Genomic DNA, 24788 nt, shown 5'->3' with positions numbered 1-24788 from the left:
GAACTGCGGTATTAGATACGTGTGATGTGCGATCCTCGCAGTAAATAGCGCTATCTATGCAATAGCGAAAATAAGACATGAAAAAAATCAGGCCTGTACGGGACTCGAACCACTGACCTCTGCGATACTAGTGCAGCGCTCTACCAATTGAGCTAACAAGCCAACTGGGAGCAGGCCGTTAAGTTGATTCGTAATAAACCCTATTTACTGCAAGGATCGCACATCACACGTATCTAATACCGCAGTTCAAAATATATGAACTTCATATATTCATTGCATCTCATTTATCACTTTCACGGGTTTATTACGAATCAACTCAACGGCCCGCTCCCAGTTGGCTTGTTAGCTCAATTGGTAGAGCGCTGCACTAGTATCGCAGAGGTCAGTGGTTCGAGTCCCGTACAGGCCTGATTTTTTTCAGGTCTGATTTTCGCAATTGCATAAATAGCGCTATTTACTGCGAGGATCGCACATCACACGTATCTAATACCGCAGTTCAAAATATATGAACTTCATATATTCATTGCATCTCATTTATCACTTTTACGGGTTTATTACGAATCAACTTAACGGCCTGCTCCCAGTTGGCTTGTTAGCTCAATTGGTAGAGCGCTGCACTAGTATCGCAGAGGTCAGTGGCTCGAGTCTCGTACAGGCCTGATTTTTTTCAGGTCTGATTTTCGCTATTTCATAAATAGCGCTATTTACTGCGAGGATCGCACATCACACGGACTCTCTATATTGATAGACACTTGCACCAAAGTAACCAAAACAGGGTTAGTCTGTTCTAATCATTATTTTTTAAGAGTAATTAAATAAAAATGGTTGAGTGCGTATCGAGCCAAAATCGATGTTCGAAATATTGAAATTCTGTCATGTCCATGGCTTGTCATCATGAGTCGGAAATTATCTGTGAACTTTCCTTTGCAATAACATTATAGTAGGGCCTTGAACAATTCATTGATGACATGAAAAGCAGATGTGCTCTAGTTATAAATATTTTATGAATTTTTTCTCGAGGACACCTTGCGGCTGTTTTTAATAGCTCTATGGTACCCTAAAACAGCTGCTAGAGACGCCCGTCGATACGCGAAGAAGAACCCAATAACTATATTGCAGATACAGTTTAAAGATAGACGTTCTCAGATATACTTTCAATTTTATGGGATAATTTTCGGTTTTGCGGTAACCCTGTTTGAAGTTTGCTATTTTCGAGATTTGCTGCAGCCGTCATATTGAAGTTTCAGCGGCTTACTGTATTTTGGGAAACAAAACGAAACCAAACGAAACCAAACAAAACCAAACGAAACCAAACGAAACGAGTAAACCCGTGCTGTATTCTGCGAAACCAGCTCTTCGAAGACTCTAGCGATATATAACTTATTTCTTCCGATTCTGAAACACAATTCGTAGATACAACTTGATGCAGTGATGATTCATAAATAAAGACTTTGAGCCAAAAGGTCAGAAGTGCGCCGTTTCAAAAATTACAGATATGTAATTTGCGAAACGAGCTCTTTGAAGACTCTAATGATATGTAACTTATTTCTTCCGATTCTGTAACACTTTTCGTAGATACAACTCGATGCAGTGATGATTTTTTAATGAAGAGTTTGAGCCAAAAGGTCAGAAGTGCGCCGTTTCGAAAATTACAGATATGTAAATCTGTAATTTGCGAAACGAGCTCTTTGAAGACTCTAATGATATGTAACTTATTTCTTCCGATTCTGTAACACTTTTCGTAGCTACAACTCGATGCAGTGATGATTTTTGAATAAAGTGTTTGAGCCAAAAGGTCAGAAGTGCGCCGTTTCGAATATTAGAGATATGTAAATCTGTAATTTGCGAAACGAGCTCTTTGAAGACTCTAATGATATGTAACTTATTTCTTCCGATTCTGTAACACTTTTCGTAGCTACAACTCGATGCAGTGATGATTTTTGAATAAAGTGTTTGAGCCAAAAGGTCAGAAGTGCGCCGTTTCGAATATTAGAGATATGTAAATCTGTAATTTGCGAAACGAGCTCTTTGAAGACTCTAATGATACGTAACTTATTTCTTCCGATTCTGTAACACTTTTCGTAGATACAACTCGATGCAGTGATGATTTTTGAATAAAGTGTTTGAGCCAAAACGTCAGAGGTGCGCCGTTTCGCAAATTACAGATATGTAAATCTGTAATTTGCGAAACGAGCTCTTTGAAGACTCTAATGATATGTAACTTATTTCTTCCGATTCTGTAACACTTTTCGTAGATACAACTCGATGCAGTGATGATTTTTGAATAAAGAGTTTGAACCAAAAGGTCAGAGGTGCGCCGTTTCGAAAATTACAGATATGTAAATCTGTAATTTGCGAAAGGAGCTGTTCGAAGACTTTAGCGATATATAACTTATTTCTTCCGATTCTTAAACACAATTCGTAGATACAAATTGGTGCAGTGATGATTTATAAATAAAGACTTTGAGCCAAAAGGTCAGAAGGGCGCCGTTTCGCAAATTACAGATATGTAATTTGCGAAACGAGCTCTTTGAAGACTCTAATGATATGTAACTTATTTCTTCCGATTCTATAACACTGTTCATAGCCACAACTCGATGCAGTGATGATTTTTGAATAAAGTGTTTGAGCCAAAAGGTCAGAGGTGCGCCGTTTCGCAAATTACGGATATGTAAATCTGTAATTTGCGAAACGAGCTCTTTGAAGACTCTAACGATATGTAACTTATGTCTTCCGATTCTCTAACACTTTTCGTAGATACAACTCGATGCAGTGATGATTTGTAAACAGAGAGTTTGAGCCAAAAGGTCAGAAGTAAGTGCGCCGTTTCGCAAATTACAGATATGTAAATCTGTAATTTGCTAAACGAGCTCTTTGAAGACTCTAACGTTATGTAACGTATTTCTTCCGATTCTCTAACACTGTTCGTAGATACAACTCGATGCAGTGATGATTTGTAAATAAAGAGTTTGAGTCAAAAGGTCAGAAGTGCGCCGTTTCGCAAATTACAGATATGTAAGTATTTAATTTGCAAAACGAGCTCTTTGAAGGCTCTAATATCATTTGGTTAGTACCAGATGAAAACCAGGTCAAAATTGGAGTTCTGCCCTTTGACATTGCTGTAGCATGTGTCAGAAACCTTACGCGCACCGCCTCGTATGTATGTTTGTACATTTATTAAAATCTACAACAATTTTGTTATTTTTTACCGGCCGCCTATTCCAGTTGATAGTTTATGAACAGAAAGCAATTTATCTTTTGGGACTTTTTTCCTGTCTGCTACCTTTTTTTTAATTACCATATTAGTCTTTCCGAAACATTTCCATATCAGGTTACTAGTTATTTCTCATTCTTACGCAATGGAATGCGTGACACGTGTGAGATTTGGTGGGAAACTCGTTTGTCGGTCAACATGGCATTCAAGCTTCCATCCTTTGGTTTGCTTGGGCGTCCTTCAACTGTTAAGCAAAGTTCCGATTTAGATGGAATCCCTAAGTTTTCTTGGGATGAAATTATCGACAAGAACGAGATTGGCCAGAGTGGCTTTGGATGCGTTTTCAGCGCCAAACGACGCGGTGGAGGGTCGATTGTTGTTAAGAAGCTCATCCGGCAGCATGACCGTGAGAAGCGTTTGTTCATGAAAGAGGCGCGGATCCTCAATTCCCTACATTGCAAGCATATCGTCGAAATCAAAGCTGTATGCGAATGTCCTGTAGCAATGACGCTTGAGTACGTATATTTTGATTTCACGCCATTCGGTCTTGAAGGTCGGGTAAGTTCACTGCAAGACTACTTGGATTACAGGAGTGGGAAAGAAGAAGTACTGTCAGTGTTGGCCTGCTTACACAGCAAGATAGCGGAAGACACCTCTCTTGGCCTACAGTACCTCCACGAGAGAAATAACGCGCACAGAGACTTGAAGCCAGGAATAGTGTTTATTTCTAACCAGCATTACTGCCATTATAACAACGAGGATGAAATTCGAGAAGCCTGGGAGAAGGAAGCTGTCCTTTGCAAACTGGTGGACTTTGGAGAATGTCGAGCTTCCCTAAAAACAGACTGAGACATTATGTCACTCGAGAACCACCAACGTCGACCGCGGAACTGTTGTCTATATGGCTCCGGAGATAATCACTAGCACAGGCGAAGCTTTGTCCCTTGAGCAATTGAAGGCCTGTGATGTTTGGTCATTGGGAATGATTATCTTCCTGCTATTGAATCCTGATTTGGAGTTCCCCTACCAATACGAGCTTGACCAGGTTCCGCAAAAGAACTTCCAAAGCTTACGAAATGAGTTAGTGAGTAGATTCAGAGAACGTATGTTACCGACTTGATCTTCCAAATACAGCAGATTTCAAGCAACAATCTGGCGAGAAATGGAATCAATTTTTCGCCAATGCGCTCTTTTTTGTTCTAAGAGCAGGCCTAGAGTTCGCGAAGTAGTCCAGCTGTTTCAGGCTGCTAAAATCAAGCCACTATGCAGTGACATACCACTCTCGACTAGCCAAAGCACCGTAATCGAGCGCCATGATAGGCTTGTCGCAGTTGGAGATATTCCCCTGGATCAAAATATCCCAGACGATGCTACCAACAGCTGCGCCTTTCTATCTATCCTCGTCATAGAGTTGATTGCTAGGAAGGGAAGAGATTGGGATTCTTTTTGTGCAGCCGAACAATAGTACGCGCTGTCCAGAGAAATCGACAAGATTATTATGACTCAACCCACGCGGTTCAACCCCTTTCGAGATGTAACAAAGCTGTACGATGTTTCAGAGGCTTACACTATTCTACGAAAAGCAAATATTTCATCTGTAGAGCTTGACTTTCGTGAAGAGATCGTTACTTCTCATGGAGTATTCTCCAAAGATGGACGGGATTCACCCCTCAAAGGCGTTAATGCATTATCCACTGCCTGCTCGGTTACCAACGTTGCAATTTACAGCTCTGGCCGCTACATTAATGTTATCGGTTGTCATGGCGACCAGTATTTCATCGTGGACACGCATCCCATATCAAAAGAATTGGGGGGTGAGGGTACCGGTCTTCTCAAAGTATACCCCGCCCAGGATTCGCACTCGGCATGTCATCTCTGCTCCTGGGTATGGAAAAGGTTACTGCTAGGCGGTGTTCCAGATGACTCCCCGCAGTCATTTTTGGTTTCTGAGGAATCACACAGGCTAGTGTTATTATGACTGAATGACCGAACGAACGAACGAACAAACTTACGAATGAATGAGGTATTCATTGTGTAAAATCAGACTTACTTTACGATCGAAATCAGGAATAAAGTAGCTAGGATGGACAAAGTAGGAAGTTATTCATTCAAAATATTCGTTTATAAAAGGGTACTGTAACCATAAAGCATGATTTCGAGAAAAATATACCTCCCACCAATAACGGTTTAGGCCATCTCAATTTAATACTTCGTTTCCGATCGCTAGACCGACCCATTCTTTTTGGAAAAATAAAAAAAAAAGAATTTCCAGAATCACTTGAAAAGAAGCAAGTACTTTAATTTACAAGAACACGATGTTGTCTTATTAACACCAGTTGTCTAAAAGTATCATCGATACTTCTTTTTTGTAGCCTTTTTAGAAATTTGATAGTCCTGTTAATATACATTTTTTACCATCTAATTATCTCTTGGAGACTAAACGTCAAATTGAATTTGCAAAAGTAAAGTGGAACACAGACCCCTTCATGTGTTCATTCTTTTTTCTTTTTTTCTTTTTTTTTGGGGCCTCACCGACCGACCTAACTTCACGAAAAGGCGATGGGAAACGAAACATTTTATTGGGATGGCCTTATCTCTGAAAACGTCACTACAGAAATGAGGACAGTTATTAGGAAGTAAGAATGGAAAGGATACAAGTGCATTACAATATGGACATTTGACAATTGTGACAGCCTGGACGTTTTTCTAATAAATTCCAGTATTGCTTGCCGGGAAATGTACGATACCATTATCAAGACAAAAGAGCAGAAACCGGAAGTAAAGGTAATAGGAAAAAAAAGTATTCTTTTCGCCAATCACTAAATATCTCTCCGAATTTTTTATTTCAGGCCGCATTCCAGTAGAGCCGAGGAAGACGACGTTGTTCACCCCACTGACTCCCTTTACTCTATAAGGCGTGCCCTCGCGAGTTTGGATGGGTGTGTCCCAAATGAGTCAGGCGAGGAAGGAGAGTACAATGGTGTGCCCCAGGAGAAAGAAGACAGCGAAGATGGTGTGCCCCCAGAGAAAGAGGACAGCGGAGACAGTGTTACTGAAGTGGTCAATGAAGATAAGAGTAGTTCTGAAAAGGGAGAATTAAGAAATTTGTCAAAGGAAAATTTACGAGCCGTGCAGAAAGGGGAGAAGTGCGAGTGGGAGTCTTAGAGAAGGTGAAAGACGTGGCTTTCCGGGTGACCAAAGCTCTCAGCAAACTCACGACACCAAAACTTGTCATTTCTATTACCTCTGACGATGATGATGAATCGCCGTCAAGAAACAAGCCAAAGAAGCCAAAAAAGGCATGCGTCCATGATTCAGTTTATCTACCGAGTAGCATATCCGGTCTTGACTCGCTTTCAAGTTTTAAGTGCTATCTTAAAGCATATTTTTTTAAACAGCCTTTTTATTTGTTATTATTCGCTGTAAATTGTTATTGCTCAACGGATAATTTTATCTATCTTAATTACTTGTATATTCAGCCTATCTTGAATCATCTTATTTAATTGTAAAGCGCATTTGATCATGTACGTCATGGAAAATTGCGCTATCTAAGTTTTAGTTATTATTATTGTTATTATTGTCATCATCATTATTATTATTACTATTATTACTATTACTATTTAACTGATTTTGTTAAATAAAATTAATACGAAAAATTATTATTATTATTGTTATTATCATTACTCCTTTTTTTTTTTAATGCGAGAAATAACCTTTCTTCAGTAACTTCCTACAACCCGGAATCTAACTTTAAAGTGTATGAAAAAATAAAAAAATCTAAAAATAAAAATTACTATTATTATTATTATTATTATTATTAGTATTATTATTATTTGTACCTGTGGTGAACTTCACATCGGAGAAATCGTGAGGTGATGTTACCTCTTCCTTTTTAGAAATTGCTCACCAAGTCGCGAAAAAGGACCCGTGAAGCTGCTTCTCTTTGAGAACATGATGATGATGATGAGTCCATGCCACGTAAGTGTCTATATCATCTTATGAACTCGTTCATAGACCTCACGTTGGACTCGCATGGTAAAAACACCCTCACTAAAAGAGATAGAACCAACAACAACAACAACGCGGGGGCATGGGGTGCAAAGACCATGATGAAAGTCAATTTTGCGATAGTTTGTTGTGTTCGAATAGTTTTTTTTTTCTTTCGGTCGGTGAAGTTGAACAGAAGAGCGCTCCCATTGCAGTTTCCCAATCTTGAACTTAAACCTGCGTAGAGTAAAGAAAAACACTTAAGGATTATGAGGTGCATTGCAGATCTTCCTTGAAGAAAGCCATGTTATTATAATTTCGTTATCCCCAATCTACGTTTTGAAGTGATACACAGCGCCGTCTTAGTTTCCATATTTTATATCTACTGTGTTTTTTTTGTACCAGAAAATGTAAATGGTTGCCCTGTATTTCGTAGAGGCAAGAGAGGTTTGAACATTTCGGAAATCTTGGAAGCGTGTGTTGGCGAGAAAGTACCATCAAGCCGGATTTGCTACACAGTACCTCGGGCAGTGCGAGAAAATGTTGTCTTTGTGATTGACATAAAGAATTCTGTAGACCATCGCGATTTGACTGCAGATGACAATGGCGGTTATAAGAAGCATTCATCCCCCATGTGATATAGTCAGGGCTGTTTTACGGGAAAATGGCGCTATTGAGAGCTTGAAAACAGCTCATCCAGAAGAGTGTAGTGTTGATGGGCAAGTTTACAAAGTGCGAAGGCAGTACAGTTGGCACCATACTTCAAAAGAGTTTTGTCGAATAGTAGCCAAAGTGGAAACTGAGGGCGTGCTTGCAAGGTATGCTGTTGGGCAGTACAAAGCTCCACCGGATGCGAGTTCGCTATCCTTAAAAGCGCAGGGTAACTGCCACAAGAAAAGTGAGCCGTATTATCGTACCAAACTAAGTGTGATACGGAAAGCGAAAGCCGTAGCTCAAGCAAGTGAGACACCAAACCATATTATCAGCGCCATAGAGGAGGAAGCTGGAGGTGTTCTCAACGTGAGTTCACCAGCGGACATAATCCGTAATAGAGAGCAGGTATACAACGCTTGCCGAAATGTGGAAGGGCGGAAAAAGAGTCGGAACACTGGCCCACCACGCCGACCAGATTTTGTCAACCCATGAATTTAATGCAGCATGATGACTTCCTTTGGGACGTCTCCTTTGGAGTGAAATCAAAGCGAGGAGATAAGTTTATGGCCCCAAATACCTTTGCTATGACCGACAACCAGATGATGTGGATGAAGAGGTATTGTTCTGGCGAGAAGCCCAAAAGCCAAATTGGGATAGACATGACTTATAACATGGGTCCATTCTATGTTACAACTCTGACGTTTCCTCATCCAATGTTTGTCTACCGAAACAAGCCTAATAAGCACCCAATAACTCTGGCTGCTATGATGACAAGTGTCACCAAGGAGAGGGAAGATTACGAGTACCTTGCTTCGTCGTTATATCGCAAAGGCATCCGATCCCTGACGTATGGGACAGATGGAGAACTTGCCTTCGAACAAGGATTCGAAAATGTGTTCCCCATCTCAAGCAGCTCAGATGTTGCAACAGAAGCGAACAAAAACATCCACCTGAGGTGTTTTACCCACGTAGAAGCTGATCTAAACAGTAAACTTCAACAACTGAAAGTAGATTCGAAAGAACAAAGAACTAGTTGTTCCCAAATTCTTGGCGGAGAAAAAGACGGGAGACGCATCAAGGGTCTTGTGGATTGTGAGGATGACGACTCTTTTGACGTCGCTTTGGCGTTATCACGCCTGCGTTGGCCTGCTGAATTTACCAAATGGATGTTTAGCACAAAAGGACGGATAAGACCACTGACTGATACGCTGAAAATGTGCATGATGAAACCTTTACGAGTGGCTGCAGGACTGGGTAATCCGCCTAACAAATGGCATAACCAAGGTACCGAGGCTTTGCATCATGTCATGAAGGAAGAAGCGCATGGGCAGTCGATAGATCAGGCTACAATTTAAGAGAATGTCAACCATCGAGTTGTCCAGCAGCAGAACAGCGAATTTATAAAAGCAGTGTAGGGAATGGGCGAGTACCGCCTTGCACCAGGATACGAGAATTTCAGTATCGACCCCCTAAGGTGCTCCCAGATGACACGCGAACAAATATCTGCGTACATAAAGAAAGTCCTAGGTCAAAGATTACTTGACGACAAGAGTTCAGACGACATGGCCTTAAAGAAGCTGTCTATTTCTCTTGAAGAAAGCGGTTTGCCAAAACAACTTGCATCGCAAGTTGTAGCAGATATTTGGCGCAAAGCAGAAATAATTCTCGCACGATTCAAGGTTATTCCATTGGACAACGGAAACTTCTGTGTTACTGAAAGCGACAAAGCCTTTACCGTTGAAAATAAGAAAGGAAAATTCAACTGCAAAGATTGTGCTTCCTCTGTGGCAACTGGGGGATTATGCCCGCATTCCATCGCCGTGGCTGAAACGCAAGGGAACTTAATGCGGCACATCCAAAATTATGCGTAGCAAAACGACCTGGAGTCTCGGCTCGCTTTTAACAATGTCCCCAGAAGTGCTGGTGCAAATTGTCGCCAGACTGAGAAGTAGCCTCGCCGAGGTAATAACAACGTCGAGCAGGAGCCAGTTGTTGAGGAAATAGATCCAAATTCGGTTCATGATCCCGATCTCGACTTTGCAAAACCATATCGCTTTACAGAATTCTACCACAACGACTAACCGTTCAATATTGTTTTTGTCAACGACTTCCCAAATGCCAAAAGCTGTGAGCAGTGCAAGGTGAATTTTTCTCGGACCCTGCCCATCGCACTATGGGATATATGTGTGATGCATAAAGAGCGCTACCTCTACCAAGTAAAAGATCCCGAGAACTCGGCAGAGGTTTTGAGATATACTCTCACTAGAAAGAAGACGGCGGCGAGGGTCTACTGTCCGAAGAAAGAGTGTCTGTTGCCACGGCATCCATACTTTTGAAGGGACGGCTAAAAATTAAAACCGACGTGAAGGATAGGCTCCGCGATAGTCATAAAATGGAACTGCTGAAAGGTTTGCGATTCAAGGTATAAGCTGCTTCCACCTGTAATGGAGATCGCTTATAAAAGTGCTTTTCTGAAATGAAGTGCCTTCCAAATGTTCACGCACGGCCATTTAAAGTTTGAAAAAGGTGGAACAAGAAAGAAACAACCTTAGATTTAGTTCTAAAACCTTGGACAGGACTTTCTTACGTAACTTCATTTCTCATACAGCCAGTTGCTGAAAATATTAAAGAAAAGCGGAAAAAAAGGAATAAAAAATTCAAGAGAAATTGATAAGCTTGAACCTTCACGTTCGTTCCAAGTCAGTAAGAAAAAAAGGCGAGCTCTTGCAGTAGCCTCTCTTTTTAAGACGTTTGAAAGCGAAATAACTTTTGATATATGTGGAACTGTATTGGTTTGTTTTGCCGACGATGAATTTAGACAATACTCGAAAGGGATTTTTGAAATGTTGCAGAGAGGAGTGCCAAAGAGATAACTGGCAACAAAATACACTCCATTGACACTCCTCCTTTATCCAACTTTTGTGTTGTACTACTACAAGAGAAATGATTTCGTAAAGCCTTTCGAAGGTTGACGCGAGAAATGGAATCCTTGAGGATGACACTGCGGGTTATGTAAAATTTAGAGGCGACTTCACTTGTTTAAGCTGACGGAGCTATATCGCAGATCTAAAAAATGTCAGTGAAAGTAACTGTCCCGACAACAGTGGCGTTCTGTCAGGCAAAAGTGAAAGCAGCATTTCAATGTAGATGTATTTAGTTTGTGTATAATTTGTTTTACTTGGAATTAATTCTCATTTACTTCTCTGGAAAAGTCTTACGGTTATAATGTACGTTTGATGACAGTTTTTGATAAAGAAAAGAAAAAGAAAGGATATAATGGGGTAGTAAGATAATTCATATTTTTGTATACTCATTTTTGCACCTATATATATACATACATACATACATACATACACTTTATTGATGCTCCCTAAGTGGGCTTTTCAGCTCAATAGAATAAAAAAAAAAAAATACAAATATATAAATTAATTGAGAATGTAAATACAATAATATTATAATTACAAAATATATATCAATAATATAATATATCAACTTAATAAAACATTTGCAAGATGACGTCTAAAATTCCTGGGGCATTTTAAGGACTTAATGTTATCATTCAAGGAGTTCCAGAGTTTGGCTCCTCTGAAAGCAAAGGAGCGCTGCCCTGTTGACAGGCGACATAAAGGTATATCCAAAGCACCAGATGATCGAGTTTGTCTATTATGGACTTGAGAACGTGATTTAAACATATCAGCAAGATAGTCTGGAACAAGCTTGTTAATACATTTGTGCATCATAGTAGCGTCATTTAGAATGAGTTTCTCTCTAATAGGAAGCCATTTCAACGATCGCAACCCATCCGAAATATGGTCATACTTTCTTAGTCCCAGAATAATTCGCCCAGCAAAGTTTTGGACTTTTTGTAACTTGTCAATATTGCTGCTGCTGGTATTACTCCAGACAGTTGAACAATATTGGAGTTTACTAAAGACAAATGAATTTATTACTAACAGAAGTGTTTTCCTATCCAGGAGGTGCTTGATTCTGTTAATTTGGTACAATTTAAAAAGGCATTTAGAGGCAATCTCAGTGATATGTTGGTTATAACTGAGGTGTGTGTCGAGAAGAACACCCAAGTCCTTAACGACAGGCACAGGTGTTATTTCCTTGTCAAAAAGTGTTATACTGAATGATGACAGTTTCTTTAAAAGTTGTGGTAATCCAACAGCTAGAACCTTAGTTTTGTCCGGATTAATCAAAAGAGAGTTTTTACAGCACCACTGAGATATTCTCGTAAGATCTTCGTTTAAGGCGAGGATGGACGTGGGTAATTCGGCAGGTGAAAAGGACAAATACAATTTGCAATCATCAACATAGGAGGCAGATAGACAACGTTTAGGAACAGAAAGGAGGTCGTTAACATAGATTGTAAACAAAACCGGGCCTAAAATAGAGCCTTGCGGAACTCCGAACTCAAGTGGGAGTACTTTAGAAACTGCGTCACCAATTCGAACGCACTGTTGTCGGTTAGAAAGGTAACTCTGAAACCAATTCAACGCACCCTGGGAAAAATCGAGATTTTGTAGCTTGGATAACAAGATGTCGTGTCGAATACTATCAAATGCTTTAGACATATCTAATAAGACCATGATGGAAACTTTCTTGTTATCCATAGCCTGGAGCAACTGATCTGTAACGTACAACAGAGCTGTTTCTGTCGAGTGAAGCTTTCTATTTCCGCTCTGATGTGCTGCCAGTTTATTATTTCTAATTAGATGCTCCATAAGTTGTCCATGTACCAACCTTTCAGTGACTTTTGAGACTATTGGTAATAATGAGATGGGGCGATAGTTGTTAGGGACATCTGGATTACCGCATTTGAGAATAGGTGTAACCTCAGCTGTTTTCCATGCACGTGCAAATGTGTTGGTAACAAAGGAGTTATTCACAATGTGGGTAATTGTTGTTAGCGTACTGGGTAAACTGTCTTTAAGAATTCTAGAAGATATCTTGTCCATTCCAGGAGCTTTGTTAGATGGTAGGCTTCTAATCACCCTTTCTACCTGATTTTCCGTGACTTGATGGAGAACGAATAATTCGGGGCTAACGTCGGTGGATATGTGTAAAGGAGTCGGCACATCCAAATTTACATTAAGTCCATGATGTAAAGATAAGTCCCTGGCTTTTTGAGCAGTAATACTGCCGACGGAAATGAAGAAATCATTTAATTCGTTAGCTAACCCAGTGGGATCCTCAGAAGCCATAAAACTATCTTGTTGTTTACGTGGTAGACACCGGTTAATGATTTTCCAAATTGAGTTAGAATTTCCATTGCTATCCAGGATCTGAGTCCTGACGTGAACTTTTTCGGCCACACGAATCTCCCTTTTCACTTCTTGACGAAAAAATCTGTATCCGTTCCAGTGGAAAGGGTCATTTGTTTTTCCCGCAAGTTTGCGCCATTGCTCGCGCGTTCTCATTAGTTGACGAATTTCTGGTGTTATAAAGGGGTTAGGTTTAGATCTAATTTTAACCCTCTTGACTGGAGCATGTTGACTTAGTACTTCCAAGAACAGTTCGTTGAATACATCAACTTGATCGTTGAAATCGTCAAATAGGCTTATTATGTGAAAAGGCGCATATGACAAATCACGTAGGAAATTGTCGGCGCTGTAATTAGTATAGCTTCTAATAGTGACGTAACAGGGCTTGATCCTTGGCTTTTTTAACTTCAGCGAGATGTAAACAAAATTGTGATCGCTAATAGTTGACATAAGGACGTCGTTTGAAGCAATTAGTTTCTCATTCGTGGTCATCACAACATCGATTAACGATTCCCCATTCTCCGTGGCTCTGGTTGGTTTATTGATTAATTGGGTGAGGTTAAAAGTAGAGCAAAAATCGTTTAAAGCACGGGATTCTGCGTTATCTTGAAGGAGGTTGCAATTGAGGTCACCCAATATAATGACATCAAGACCTGACAGGAGGGATTCGATAAGACTGTTGGCAAGATCATCTATAAAATTTAATGGAGTACTCGGTGGTCGATATACTGTGCAGATGACGAATGACTTATAACAGCGACTTTGCACTTTTAGCCACAATTGCTGAAAGTTATTATCAGAAACTGAGGATACATTCTCCAGTGATGAAACTTTGTAGTTTTTCTTAATGTAAACACATAGTCCGCCGCCAGGTTTGTGCGGGCCACGGTCTTGTCTATACAAAGTGTAGCCTGGAATATGAATGCTCTCGTTGTTGACTGAAGAATCCAGCCAAGTCTCTGATATCGTAAAGATGTCGAAATTATTTGAGACAACGGAGTCCTTTAGCAGAGTGAAGTGTTCCCTGGACTTCAAGGAGCGGATATTTAAATGAGCAATCCTGATGTTTGACTTCGTGTTGCAGGGAAAGCTAATATTTGTGTTCGTCGATGTAGATGAAGAATTAGAAGTAGAGTTTGGTCCAGGATGTGGATGAATGTCGCCGCTAAGATTGTTTTCCAGGAGAGATGGGTTAAAAGACGCTGTTCCGTTAGCTGAGTACAGAAGCCGTCTTCGGAGAAACCGCCTTCGCTTCATTCTTATATACCATGATTTCAATCCAAAATGGCGGACTCGGCAAAAACTACTAGGATCGAGATAAGACATCGAAGAAGGTTCTGGGGCGCTTCCCGGTGTGTCAAATCCATGCCCAATTGAGGAAAACCGCCAATTAGAGTAGTGGCTTAGATTGTTCAAGCAGCTGAACAGTAAAAACACGAGGAAAGTAAACATAAGAACGGAGCTAAAAATTAGTTGACCGACCGCCATCGCTGACCGCTGACCTGATGATATATCAGGTCAGCGGTCAGGTCATACATATTATATGTTGTTGATGTTGATTTCAACGGGGCACTTCTGACATTTTGGCTCAAACTCTAGGTTCAAAATTCATCATTGCGTCGATTTTTATCTTCGAAAAGGGTTATAGAATCGGAAGACATAAGTTACATATCGTTAGAGTCTTCAAAGAGCTCGTTTCGCAAATTACAGATTTACATATTTGTAATTTGCGAAACGGCGCACTTCTGACCTTTTGGCTCAAACTCTTTATTTACAAATCATCCCTGCATCGAGTTTTATCAACCGCCTTCCGGTTAGCTCAATGGATAGAGCGCTGGACTGTTGTGCGGGAGGTTAAGGGTTCGAGCCCCGGCCGGACCAACACTCAAGGTCTTAAAATAATTGAGAAGAATATGCTACCTTTCTACAACATGAAGAAATGGTTAGATATTCTAGTCTTGCTCATTTGACGCGCCGTGCTCTTGGCTAATTTTCAAAAACAGTATTTTGATCGTCTATATTGCTTTTTATAACACTAAGACTAAGACTATTTCACTAAATTTCACGAGGTTTCTGTATAAATGTAAAAGTGTGTTGAGTAATCTATGTCACAATGGGAGAGACCGTGACTTAGATTACTCATTTGACGCGCAGTGCCCGTGGCTAATTTTCAAAAACAGTATTTTGATCGTATATATTGTTTTTTATAACACTAAGACTAAGACTATTTCACTAAATTTCAAGAGGTTTCCGTATAAATATAAAAGTGTGTTGAGTAATCCACGTTACAATGGGAGTGACCGCTGACCGAAGATAAGTTGGCCGAGATTACGAAAATTAATGTGGGAACGGTTTTCAAATCGTAATTTCTCGCCCTAGAATTGACTTTCAACTAAAATTATTGTCGAAAAGGCTTTATTAATCACTAAAAATTAACATTATAATGAAATAACTGAATTCTTTGGGTTTTCTAATTATAGGGCGGTTTCATCAGAGTGCTTCTTTAATCCACCCTGATAAAACAGCAGTTAAAGATACTGTCATTTTATATGGCTTTGGCATTTTGGGAAGATTCTGTCTAAATACACATTCATAAAGTTAAACAAAAAAATTGTTTAAAAATAAAAACTGTGTTCTGCAGCATTCAGGGTTACATGAAACTGTCCTTGTTCTGGCAGTACTGATTGTTTTAAAAGATGGGATTTTTCTTCTGTAATGTTCATTCTGGGATAACACTAACCAGACCAGTCCGCTGGTCAGGGCATTGCTTTACCAATTTAAAAAAACACTGATTTTCTGTGCTCCTGAATTTCTTTTCGTGCTCAGACAGGAGCTGACAAGTCTCTAAAGTGAAGAAGTATTCAAGGTAAAAGTAGGGAGTTTAAGTAAATCACTACGGCTGGCGCTGCTAGGGCTATCGTGGTTGACGAGGCTTGGGGAGAGTACGTCGCCGTAGCCCGCCAAAATGCAACTTTAAGCAACGCGAACTACAAACCTAGTACGGCTGAGAAGTTTAAAACCAATAAATTAAGCGTCTTCGCGGTAGTTTTTGCACGTCTAAAAACTCAAAATGACTTCGTTCAAAGGGACGAGGGATTCCAACGTTTGGAAAAAAAAATTGTAAGCGATCCTGTGCACAGTGAATGAGTGAATTCAAATATTTAAGCTTACGTGTTGTAAAATTGCCAGTTTGGAGCTTATAAACACCAAAGCAAAGTTTCTACACGGTCCCTCGTCATTCCTCGGCTTCAGCTATTTGAATTTCAAGTAGTCTTTGAGGTTTTAAAAGGAAAAGTTAGACTTTTTACTAACGCATTTCTCCTTGCGTTCGCTGCGTTCTCTATGTGCACACTGCTTCGATCCTTCGACAAACCCGGCTGCAAAAATAAAGGTAGATTCACTCGGTATGGGACAGCAAGCTTGATAAATATTCCCGATAAGCTATTTTTAAAGATGTTAAGCGTATTTCAATAGTTAAAATTGCTCAGGAGAATGTTTAAAGCGAAGAAAGAAGCGAGATAAGTTCACGTACCACAGACTACGCCGAAACCTTCTCACTCGCGTAGAAGGATTTCCCGCTACGGCTAGATGGGTACCACTGACATGCGCAATGACTCGTTTCTGGACAATTTTACTTCCGGTAGCCGTAGCAGCGCCAGCCGTAGTGATTTGCTTAAACTCCCTAGTAACATACAATGAATCCTTTTTGCTTACATTTTTGAGTGATTTAAAACAATCAGATCTTGTTTTAAAGAAAAGTCATTGGCAAGGCATATCTTTGACCTTAAATTTTGAAATATAGTTATTATAGTGTATTAATCTGAAGTATGAAATTATATGCCACCGCAAGAAAACTGCCTTTTTTTTTCTTTTGTAGTCCATAACCTTCCTTACCTTACTTTGAGCACTGTTCCTGTTGGTAATGGTATTATGTTATACAGAAAAAGAGGAAGAGGTGTCTAAAAATCTGCCTCAAATCTTACAGGTGAGTACTTATGAAAGTGAATCCAAATTATGACGTTATGTTTTAAAGGCTGACCAAAATTTACAGGTTTTGATTTATATCCGAATTTGTAGCGCTGACTGTCGATCAATTTGTTGGGCGCGGGGATGACTCTGTTTTGTCGGGGAAATTAGAGTTGTCACTTTATAAACGTCAGTCTAAGAAACTGAAAAAAAAAAAAAAGAAAAGAAATGAAATTCTTGATGTGTGATGGACGCGAAGATTAATACAAGAAGAAATTATGTGAGTCTGTAGATTTGTAGTACACGCCAGTGCATAGACCGCTGCCCTCAACTGAAACTTTGATGTAAAAAAAAAAAAAGAAAGAGCTATAGAAGTGTCGGAAGTTTCCCAAGTTTTTCCCAGTTGTATTTCAGAGCCGAGCGATAGGGATTGACGGCGGTAATAATTTAAATTAGCTTTTTTCTGGTAGAGTAAGTACGGGGGGGGGGGGGTGCTCCCTTATAAGGGCTTGATGGGGACGTGCGGCCAGCCAGGGTATGTTTTTCGAGATTTTTGTCTTAAACAGAGTATCGAATTTATCATTTTTTGTCTTAATCAGGGTATCGATTTATCAATTTTTGTCTTAAACAGGATATCTTTTCTTGGAAGATAAACAGCAAAATTTTTACAAACTCTGATTTTTGATTAATATTGAATTCCGTTGATTTTGGCATTGATACCGCGCACATTAAATGTCTTAAACAGGGTATCGAATTTATCATTTTTTTTCTTAATCAGGGTATCGATTTATCAATTTTTGTCTTAAACAGGATATCTTTTCTTGGAAGATAAACAGCAAAATTTTTACAAACTCTAATTTTTAATTACTATTGAATTCCGTTGATTTTGGCATTGATACCACGCACATTAAATGTCTTAAACAGGGTATCAAAAATCGGAATTCTGTCTTCAGGGTAGGGAAATCAGCGATATTTGTCTTAAACAGGGTCAGGGTATGAGAGGCCGCGCCGCACCTCCCCACCCAGGAATATATCGAGTACCCCCCCCGGGAGTAGGTAGCACCGATACAGTCGTCAATGTAGCGACCATAAGGATCAGGTTTGGGGACCTTGTATTCGCTGGAAAGTTGGTGTTCGATAATACGAAAAGACTGGTGTGGCTGGGTCCCAATTTGGAACCCATGACTGCGCCATTAGTTTGTTCGTAATAGATGTCCCCGAATTGAGTATTAGCACTAGTTTAGCAAGGTGGATTAGAGTTTCCTAGTTGATTTTTATCGACAGATATGGTCATGCATAAAATAGGGGAAAATATTTAGAATTTGCTCTATTCTTCTCAAATTTCCAGGAAAAGCGACTAAGATGTGTAGAATCAAGTTTTTGTCTTCTTTGTTTTTTTGAAAATAGAAGTTACAATCACCGTGATGAAAAATTATTTTTCTTCTCAAATATAAATTGAAGCTACTTTTTCCTGCTGGGTTTCTATGATAAGATTTTTTTTTTCTGGAAAACCCATTTTAATACACCTTAAAATAAGATATTGTGGGCCTTGCAATTGTTAATGTTTGTTTTACTTTCGCGGCACAAAATCTGTCCGAGATAAAACAACGATTGGCGCGCATGGGTAAAGGTGGAATATGCAAAAGATTCGGTTTACAAAGCTAAAGATAATCGACCTCTCTCTAACCAAAGTTTCTAACCAAGCCTTTTTACCTACACCTAAGTTACCCCGGAGAAAATCCTCCACTCTGTCCTATATTTCAAACATTTCGCAATCTTACGTAACGTTGCTATGGTTTTGTGTTGTCATTCCCAGTCTCCTGCCGCAGCAGAAGACGCAGGGGCAGTCTTTTTTAGCTCTCTCATGACACATCTCAGTGGTGCATTTTGAGTTAGGTAGGACTTCCCGTATTATTGCTGTCAGAGATCTAGAAACAACTATTCAGAATGCAAATGCAGTAACTCGTGCCTTTATTATCTAACATCTAGTCTACCGCAGCTCCCGCGGCAATTGGCATTTGTTGTGTTATTACAATATCCAATAAGGGAATAAATATTTCTTCGCACTGGAATTCAGGGAGTTGGTGCACCTGCAAGGAAAAATTGAAATGATCTCCATTCAGAATTTTCTAGTTGTTAGTGCTATCAGTGGCTGATGTAAAACAACAATCCGGACTTAGTCACGTGCACTTTCTTGCGCTTTAGACCTTTCACGGCTATTCCTATCGTACGTTCCCATTGGCTTCTTGTTCTATTGTCCTTTACTCTTATTGGACATTGTGATTAGTTTGTTTCGGCGACACTCCAAAGCGCTCTTAAACGTATCTCATTTTATATTTCTTCCAATCTTCGCGTTAATGTCTTACCAAGTTCAAAGAAGTTGAGCTTCAATCTTGCCATATCACATTCTGGCCAGTACAGCAAATGCACTCCCTCAAATGGCCACCCACCACGTGGATGAACACAGAAATTGTTCTTTAAATTCTTCAGGTTATTATGGACTGGCAACCTGAAATGACCAGATACGCGATGTATTAAAAAACTATTGCTCTTCACGAGCACGAACGTAATTTTACAGGAATGTAAAAAGAAAAAAACAATTTGAAGATTTCATCACTTCACTTTTGCGAGATATTAATCAGAAAAAGGAACTCGTGAACACAAAGATGTTTTGTCTTGTGTAGGGAAAGAACCGTACAGAATTGACCCGAATTCGATTCTATTTAGGTTTTTCTAGAGAGAAACGTGCAACTTCCAGGAACTTGCTATTTAGCAAGTGACTCAACTCGTTGATGAATATGTCGAAGCGAAAGAGAACTTATGCACAGGGAAAGAATTACCACGAGAAAAAAAGGAGGAAAGGAATGAACATAGTATGAACACGAGGCAAAAATTGTCATTGTGTTGCAGCCTCAACATACCTGACATGCCTTGAAATGCTCAGATCGCACATATCCTTTAACATAAGTTTCTTTTGACGAGTAGGGCTATTGTCTACCCAAAAAGAAGGAGAAACAGACGAACAGAGTTTGAGTTTCAAAAACGGATTGTGCATGACGAACTCACGAATTTAAGTGTAATTCGAGACGAAAGATCATCAAAAAGTGTTTATCTCACTTGGACTATAAGATTTTTAATATTTTCCTCCCCCTTGAAATATTGGCGCCTATGCAAAGTAATCTATTCTCGAAAAAGGAGAATAATGGGTCGAAAAGGGGAACAATTCCTTAGAAATGTTGTTACTGTCAGATAAAATTTAAAAGCTCACTTAAATTTTGTCGATGATTGATTATATTAAAATAATAAGCAACGATAACAAGAACATCGAAAACAGTCAATTAGAAATTAGATAACGTTCATAAATGATGCCAACAACAACAACAAAACTAACTATGTAAAGTAAATGGAGAAAACTGTTACCCTGTGGACAAACTACTTTCCTGCTGCATGTATGATAGATAACTCCATCTTGGTCCAAAAAAAAAATCTGATCGGTTGCATTACAAGCTGTGCCTTCCGTTTTGGTGAGGATAAGATAGCTCCCATCAGGAGGAGAACAACCTCCTTCGTTTGGGACCACACAAAAGTCCATGTGGCTTCGTATTCCGCTCCCTAAGAAAGCACATCAAAGAGACACCATGATGCACCATATTGCAAATAGTTTAGGGCGTGATGTCATAACCATGAAGCATTTCTATTTTTCTTTCACCAAGAGACCGGAAATGTTTGAAATATTTTGAAGGACTTTTATCTTTCCTATATGAATTCCATTTGACGTTTTGCCTTGAAAATCCGACAAAATTCTTTTCATATAGTTGAGACACAACTATACTGTCATACTTTACTAGACTGTAATACTTCGCTCTTGAAATAAAAATGGATTGAGGTAATGAGAAAGCGTACGTTTTCGTATGAATAACCATGAAATATGTAAACAAATTTACCGATAAACTTTTTACCTTGTACTAGGTTTATTGAGAGTTCCTAAGAATAACATTACGTACATTACCTAGTTTTATAACTTGTATAAAGTTTACTTCCAGCTTTTACTTGGCTCGGAAATACAAAAGGGCGCTACAACAGTTACCTCGAAGCAACAGGAGATTCAGTGGTGCGCTTGTGCATGATCATCGTGATACATTAAAGTGAGTGAATATCCAGCCTGCTTTGCTCCTTTGAGTCGGTACAACTGGGTCGCTTTAGGGAATACATGTCTTTACTGAATACATGTCTTCAGACTTCTTCAGTTTTTGCCCGAGTTCCCGTGATCTTGTTGTTCCTGAGAAGATCTTCCAAGAATCCCGAAGCAAAGTGTGGTAGCTAAAAAACCTTTCGATTTCTCCAAAACGAACTGGAGCTCGACCTAATGATCTAGTGTTTCTCTTCGCTTACTTCATTCTTTCAAAGAGTAGCAGCTCGGTAAAACAATTTAAATTTCCGCTGCCAACCACTTCTTTCCTTTGAGGAGGTATAATTTTTAGCCGCCGTAATTTTTTTTATCAAAAACATGATTTTGTAACAAAACCATTACGCGATGTCAATTTTACAAAAAGCCTTCCGAATAGTGACAGGTTTATCGATAGATATCTAACATATTTCACGTCTTAATCATGTTTATTCAGTCCGTTACGCAAAAACGTACGCTTCATTTGTAATAAGATTTAATGGCGGCGAAAGTGTGATGATCTCTCTGCGAAACATCGTGTATTTGGACGTCGAAACAACCTCTCGCCACATATTCTCCTCTAGCAACTTGCAATGTTTGCTCCTGGACGATCCCGAAAATATTTTTGCAAACACAAGGATCCGATAACTTGCAACTTATTCATTGGTTCCTACGGCAGTTGTGCATTCATCGAGGTATGAATCACATGGAACGTTTGGATAGAAGGAAAAATGTGTTAGAGTTTCTCAAGGCGCGACAAGGACAAGAGGAACTCTAGCGTCTTCAGTACTCTCTAACCTTTTCAAGTACTTCATATCTTAATGCGAAAATGCAGAGCTGACGTATAAACCAAATGCTCATTGGGAACTTTATAAGTTGGAAAAATGGCAAAGTGACTGACATTCGTTTAGTTTTTAGAAAAGGGCTGGAAATAGGTATACTGAACAGGTATAATAACAAATAATATTTTAACCTTTGCAACTTTTTTTGTTCTCAAATTCCATAGTACTCGACAAAGAAAATGATGAATGTTTGAAATACCTCCTCGTTCGCAGTGAGTTCCCCAGGATCCAGGTCTACAGTTACAGTGATAGGAGTTCAGTACATATTCAGGAACACAGACAGCGCCGTTCTTACAAGGAGCGCTTTCACATGGAGACTGAAATATTAAGAAACATCCTCTTTCAACTGCATTCTAAGTTTGTTTTGTACAATCACCAAAAACTCACCAACGGTCCTTGATGGTGAAAGGCATCATTTGCGAGGAAATTTTCGGTCGCTTTGTACTTGTCGGTAGATAACAACTCACACAGATAAAGGCCCTTGGAGTCAGGATACGCTGCTACGTTCAACGAATAACACTTTGGTTCTCCGACACAGAGGAGAGTGCATTCTAACCCATTTTCCACCATGGAGGTTGTAAGTTTTTCAACCCACAAGTAATGGAAGTGATCGCGCCTGAAGTTGCCCAAATAAACGTGGCTTGTTGGATTTCGATAAATAGCGCTACCTTGCATTGCCAACGTCAATTTTAACAAAGAATGAAAAAGCAGCCAGACTGGAAAGAGCTGCATGTTAGTGACCCTTGGACTGTCACTATCTGAAAATATACACTTTGAATACGAATGAAAAACATTATACATTTACATACATCGCAGGCGGCTATTCCGATACTCATGGAGCAGGTGCAACGCTTGGGTTGAGTTGTCAAATGCTATGGGTATTTCAAAAGATTTACCGTCTGCTGGGTATCAAGACAAAGTCCGGAGCAATTGTTTTCCACCTTAATTAAAGAAAACAAAGAGAACATAAGTACAAGAAATACTAAAGGGCTGCGATTGTTAAATGTCTGATTCAAGTGATATGACACGACATGAATCCACAGTTCTGCGGGACGAAATGAATCGCTTTGTTTGATTCACTAGATGAAAAGTTTCCTGTTATCTCTCTACTCCAACATCATGGCTTCTCAACTTGATTTAAATTTGTTTTACAAGTGCGCGAGCTTTTTGAACCTTGACGAGCTATTTACTGGTTTCCAAAAATTTTTTGATGAGCAGAAGCGAAATCTGCTGAGAATACGGATTTTGTTCTGCTTCCCTTTGTTTTTTCAATTTCCAGTAAGTGTAATGAAATTTATTTGAAATATGTTAAACTATGTTATATACATGTGTTTATGATATCAGCAACTAAATTTAATTCATTTTATCCGTCTTAATGCATAAGCTTTTTCTTGATCACAATTTTCAAAAGACCAAATACAGAAGAGAAAAGAATAACTAACCTACACACAAAAAAAGAAAAAGAATAAAAAAAAATAAAAAGAATAAAACAAAACACGACGAAACAAAAAAACATTACAAAAGTTCGAAAGATATATTCACTTGGGTGGCCGGAATCATATGACAATAAATGATATTGGTTTTTTGTCTCCATCTCGATAGTTGAGTTTTGAATGGAGTTCATTCATTCATTTATCTATTTATTTAATGATTCGGCAGAGGGCAGGTGATAATATAATAGGACTCTAGATCCCCTGTAAAATATTAACACCCAAACTCAACCCCGAGTATGAAAGAGAAAAGTGGAAAACCAATCCGATTCGAGTGACAGCGTTCGTTGAAATGGTCTTGGTAGGTGGGCTTTGGAAAATGACTCGAGAAACATTTCTCTGCTGTTCGAACTGAAGAGGCTGAGATAAACATAAATGAAGGCTACTTCACTGGTATTGGAGAAGCAGCTATTGAAAGTTTCTATTCTGCATTTGAAATGTCACAAGTACGAAACATTCGCTTTCCAACTGTCATAAGTTTTTCTATAAGTACTTTCTTGTTAACATTACGAATTCAGTTTCCCATTCTTGTCACTTCATTGCAATCAAATTTCTATTTGTATCATATTCTGCTTAATGGCAATGGAGGTCCTACACTACACAAAAAGTATAATGTTAAAGTAATCTTTTAAATTGTTAAGATACAAGATTTTACGTATGATGCACGATCCTCGCAGTAGAGAGCGCTATTTATGCAATAGCGAAAATCAGACCTGAAAAAAATCAGGCCTGTACGGGATTCGAACCACTGACCTCTGCGATACTACTACAGCGCTCTACCAATTGAGTTAACAAGCCAACTGGAAGCAGGCCGTTAAGTTGATTCGTAATAAGCCCATGATGATAAATCAGATACAATGAATATATGAAGTTCATATATTTTGAACTGCGGTTGTAGATACGTATGATGCACGATCCTCGCAATTGCGAAAATCAGACCTGAAAAAAAAAAAAAAAAAATCAGGCCTGTACTGCGAGGATCGTGCATCATACGTATCTACAACCGCAGTTCAAAATATATGAATTCCATATATTCATTGTATACAAGATTTTTCCCAACAGCTCTCAGAATTGTCAACACAACGCAAACAAAACTCTAGTAAACAACGATTCAAGCATGGTGAATCTCTCGTGCGGGTCACCTGCATGCAAGAAGTTCTGAATTATTTTAGCTTCTTACTCGGAGCAATTTGAGCATTCCTT

The 24788-nt window shown here is 39.3% G+C and overlaps 2 protein-coding genes across 2 annotated transcripts; one reads left to right on the top strand and one right to left on the bottom strand.

Moving 5' to 3' along the window:
• Window positions 1–3412: 3412 nt before the first annotated feature.
• On the top strand, window positions 3413–4063 carry LOC111341666 (tyrosine-protein kinase SPK-1-like). The gene has a single exon (XM_022948643.2). The coding sequence runs from the start codon at window positions 3413–3415 to the stop codon at window positions 4061–4063; it is 651 nt and encodes a 216-aa protein (XP_022804378.2).
• Window positions 4064–19042: 14979 nt separating this feature from the next.
• LOC111341674 (uncharacterized) lies at window positions 19043–22963 on the bottom strand. The gene is made up of 6 exons (XM_022948650.2): window positions 22483–22963; window positions 22295–22412; window positions 20509–20700; window positions 20010–20082; window positions 19455–19597; window positions 19043–19178 (listed from the first exon to the last, which is right to left on the bottom strand). The coding sequence occupies exons 1-6, from the start codon at window positions 22894–22896 to the stop codon at window positions 19162–19164; spliced, it is 957 nt and encodes a 318-aa protein (XP_022804385.2). The 5' UTR covers window positions 22897–22963; the 3' UTR covers window positions 19043–19161.
• Between the last annotated feature and the right edge of the window lie 1825 nt (window positions 22964–24788).

Source organism: Stylophora pistillata, chromosome 11 (assembly GCF_964205215.1).
Source record: "Stylophora pistillata chromosome 11, jaStyPist1.2, whole genome shotgun sequence".
Classification (NCBI taxonomy): domain Eukaryota; kingdom Metazoa; phylum Cnidaria; class Anthozoa; order Scleractinia; family Pocilloporidae; genus Stylophora; species Stylophora pistillata.
This window is presented reverse-complemented; position numbering and strand designations above follow the sequence as displayed.

Coding starts and splice junctions, on each gene's coding strand:
- LOC111341666 (XM_022948643.2), top strand. CDS start 3,413: ATGGCATTCAAGCTTCCATCCTTTGGTTTGCTTGGGCGTCCTTCAACT.
- LOC111341674 (XM_022948650.2), bottom strand. CDS start 22,896: ATGTATAATGTTTTTCATTCGTATTCAAAGTGTATATTTTCAGATAGT. Junction 20,083..20,508: donor GAAAGTAGTTTGTCCACAGG/GTAACAGTTTTC, acceptor CTTTTTGGGTAG/ACAATAGCCCTACTCGTCAA. Junction 19,598..20,009: donor AGCATTTCAAGGCATGTCAG/GTATGTTGAGGC, acceptor TGGTCATTTCAG/GTTGCCAGTCCATAATAACC.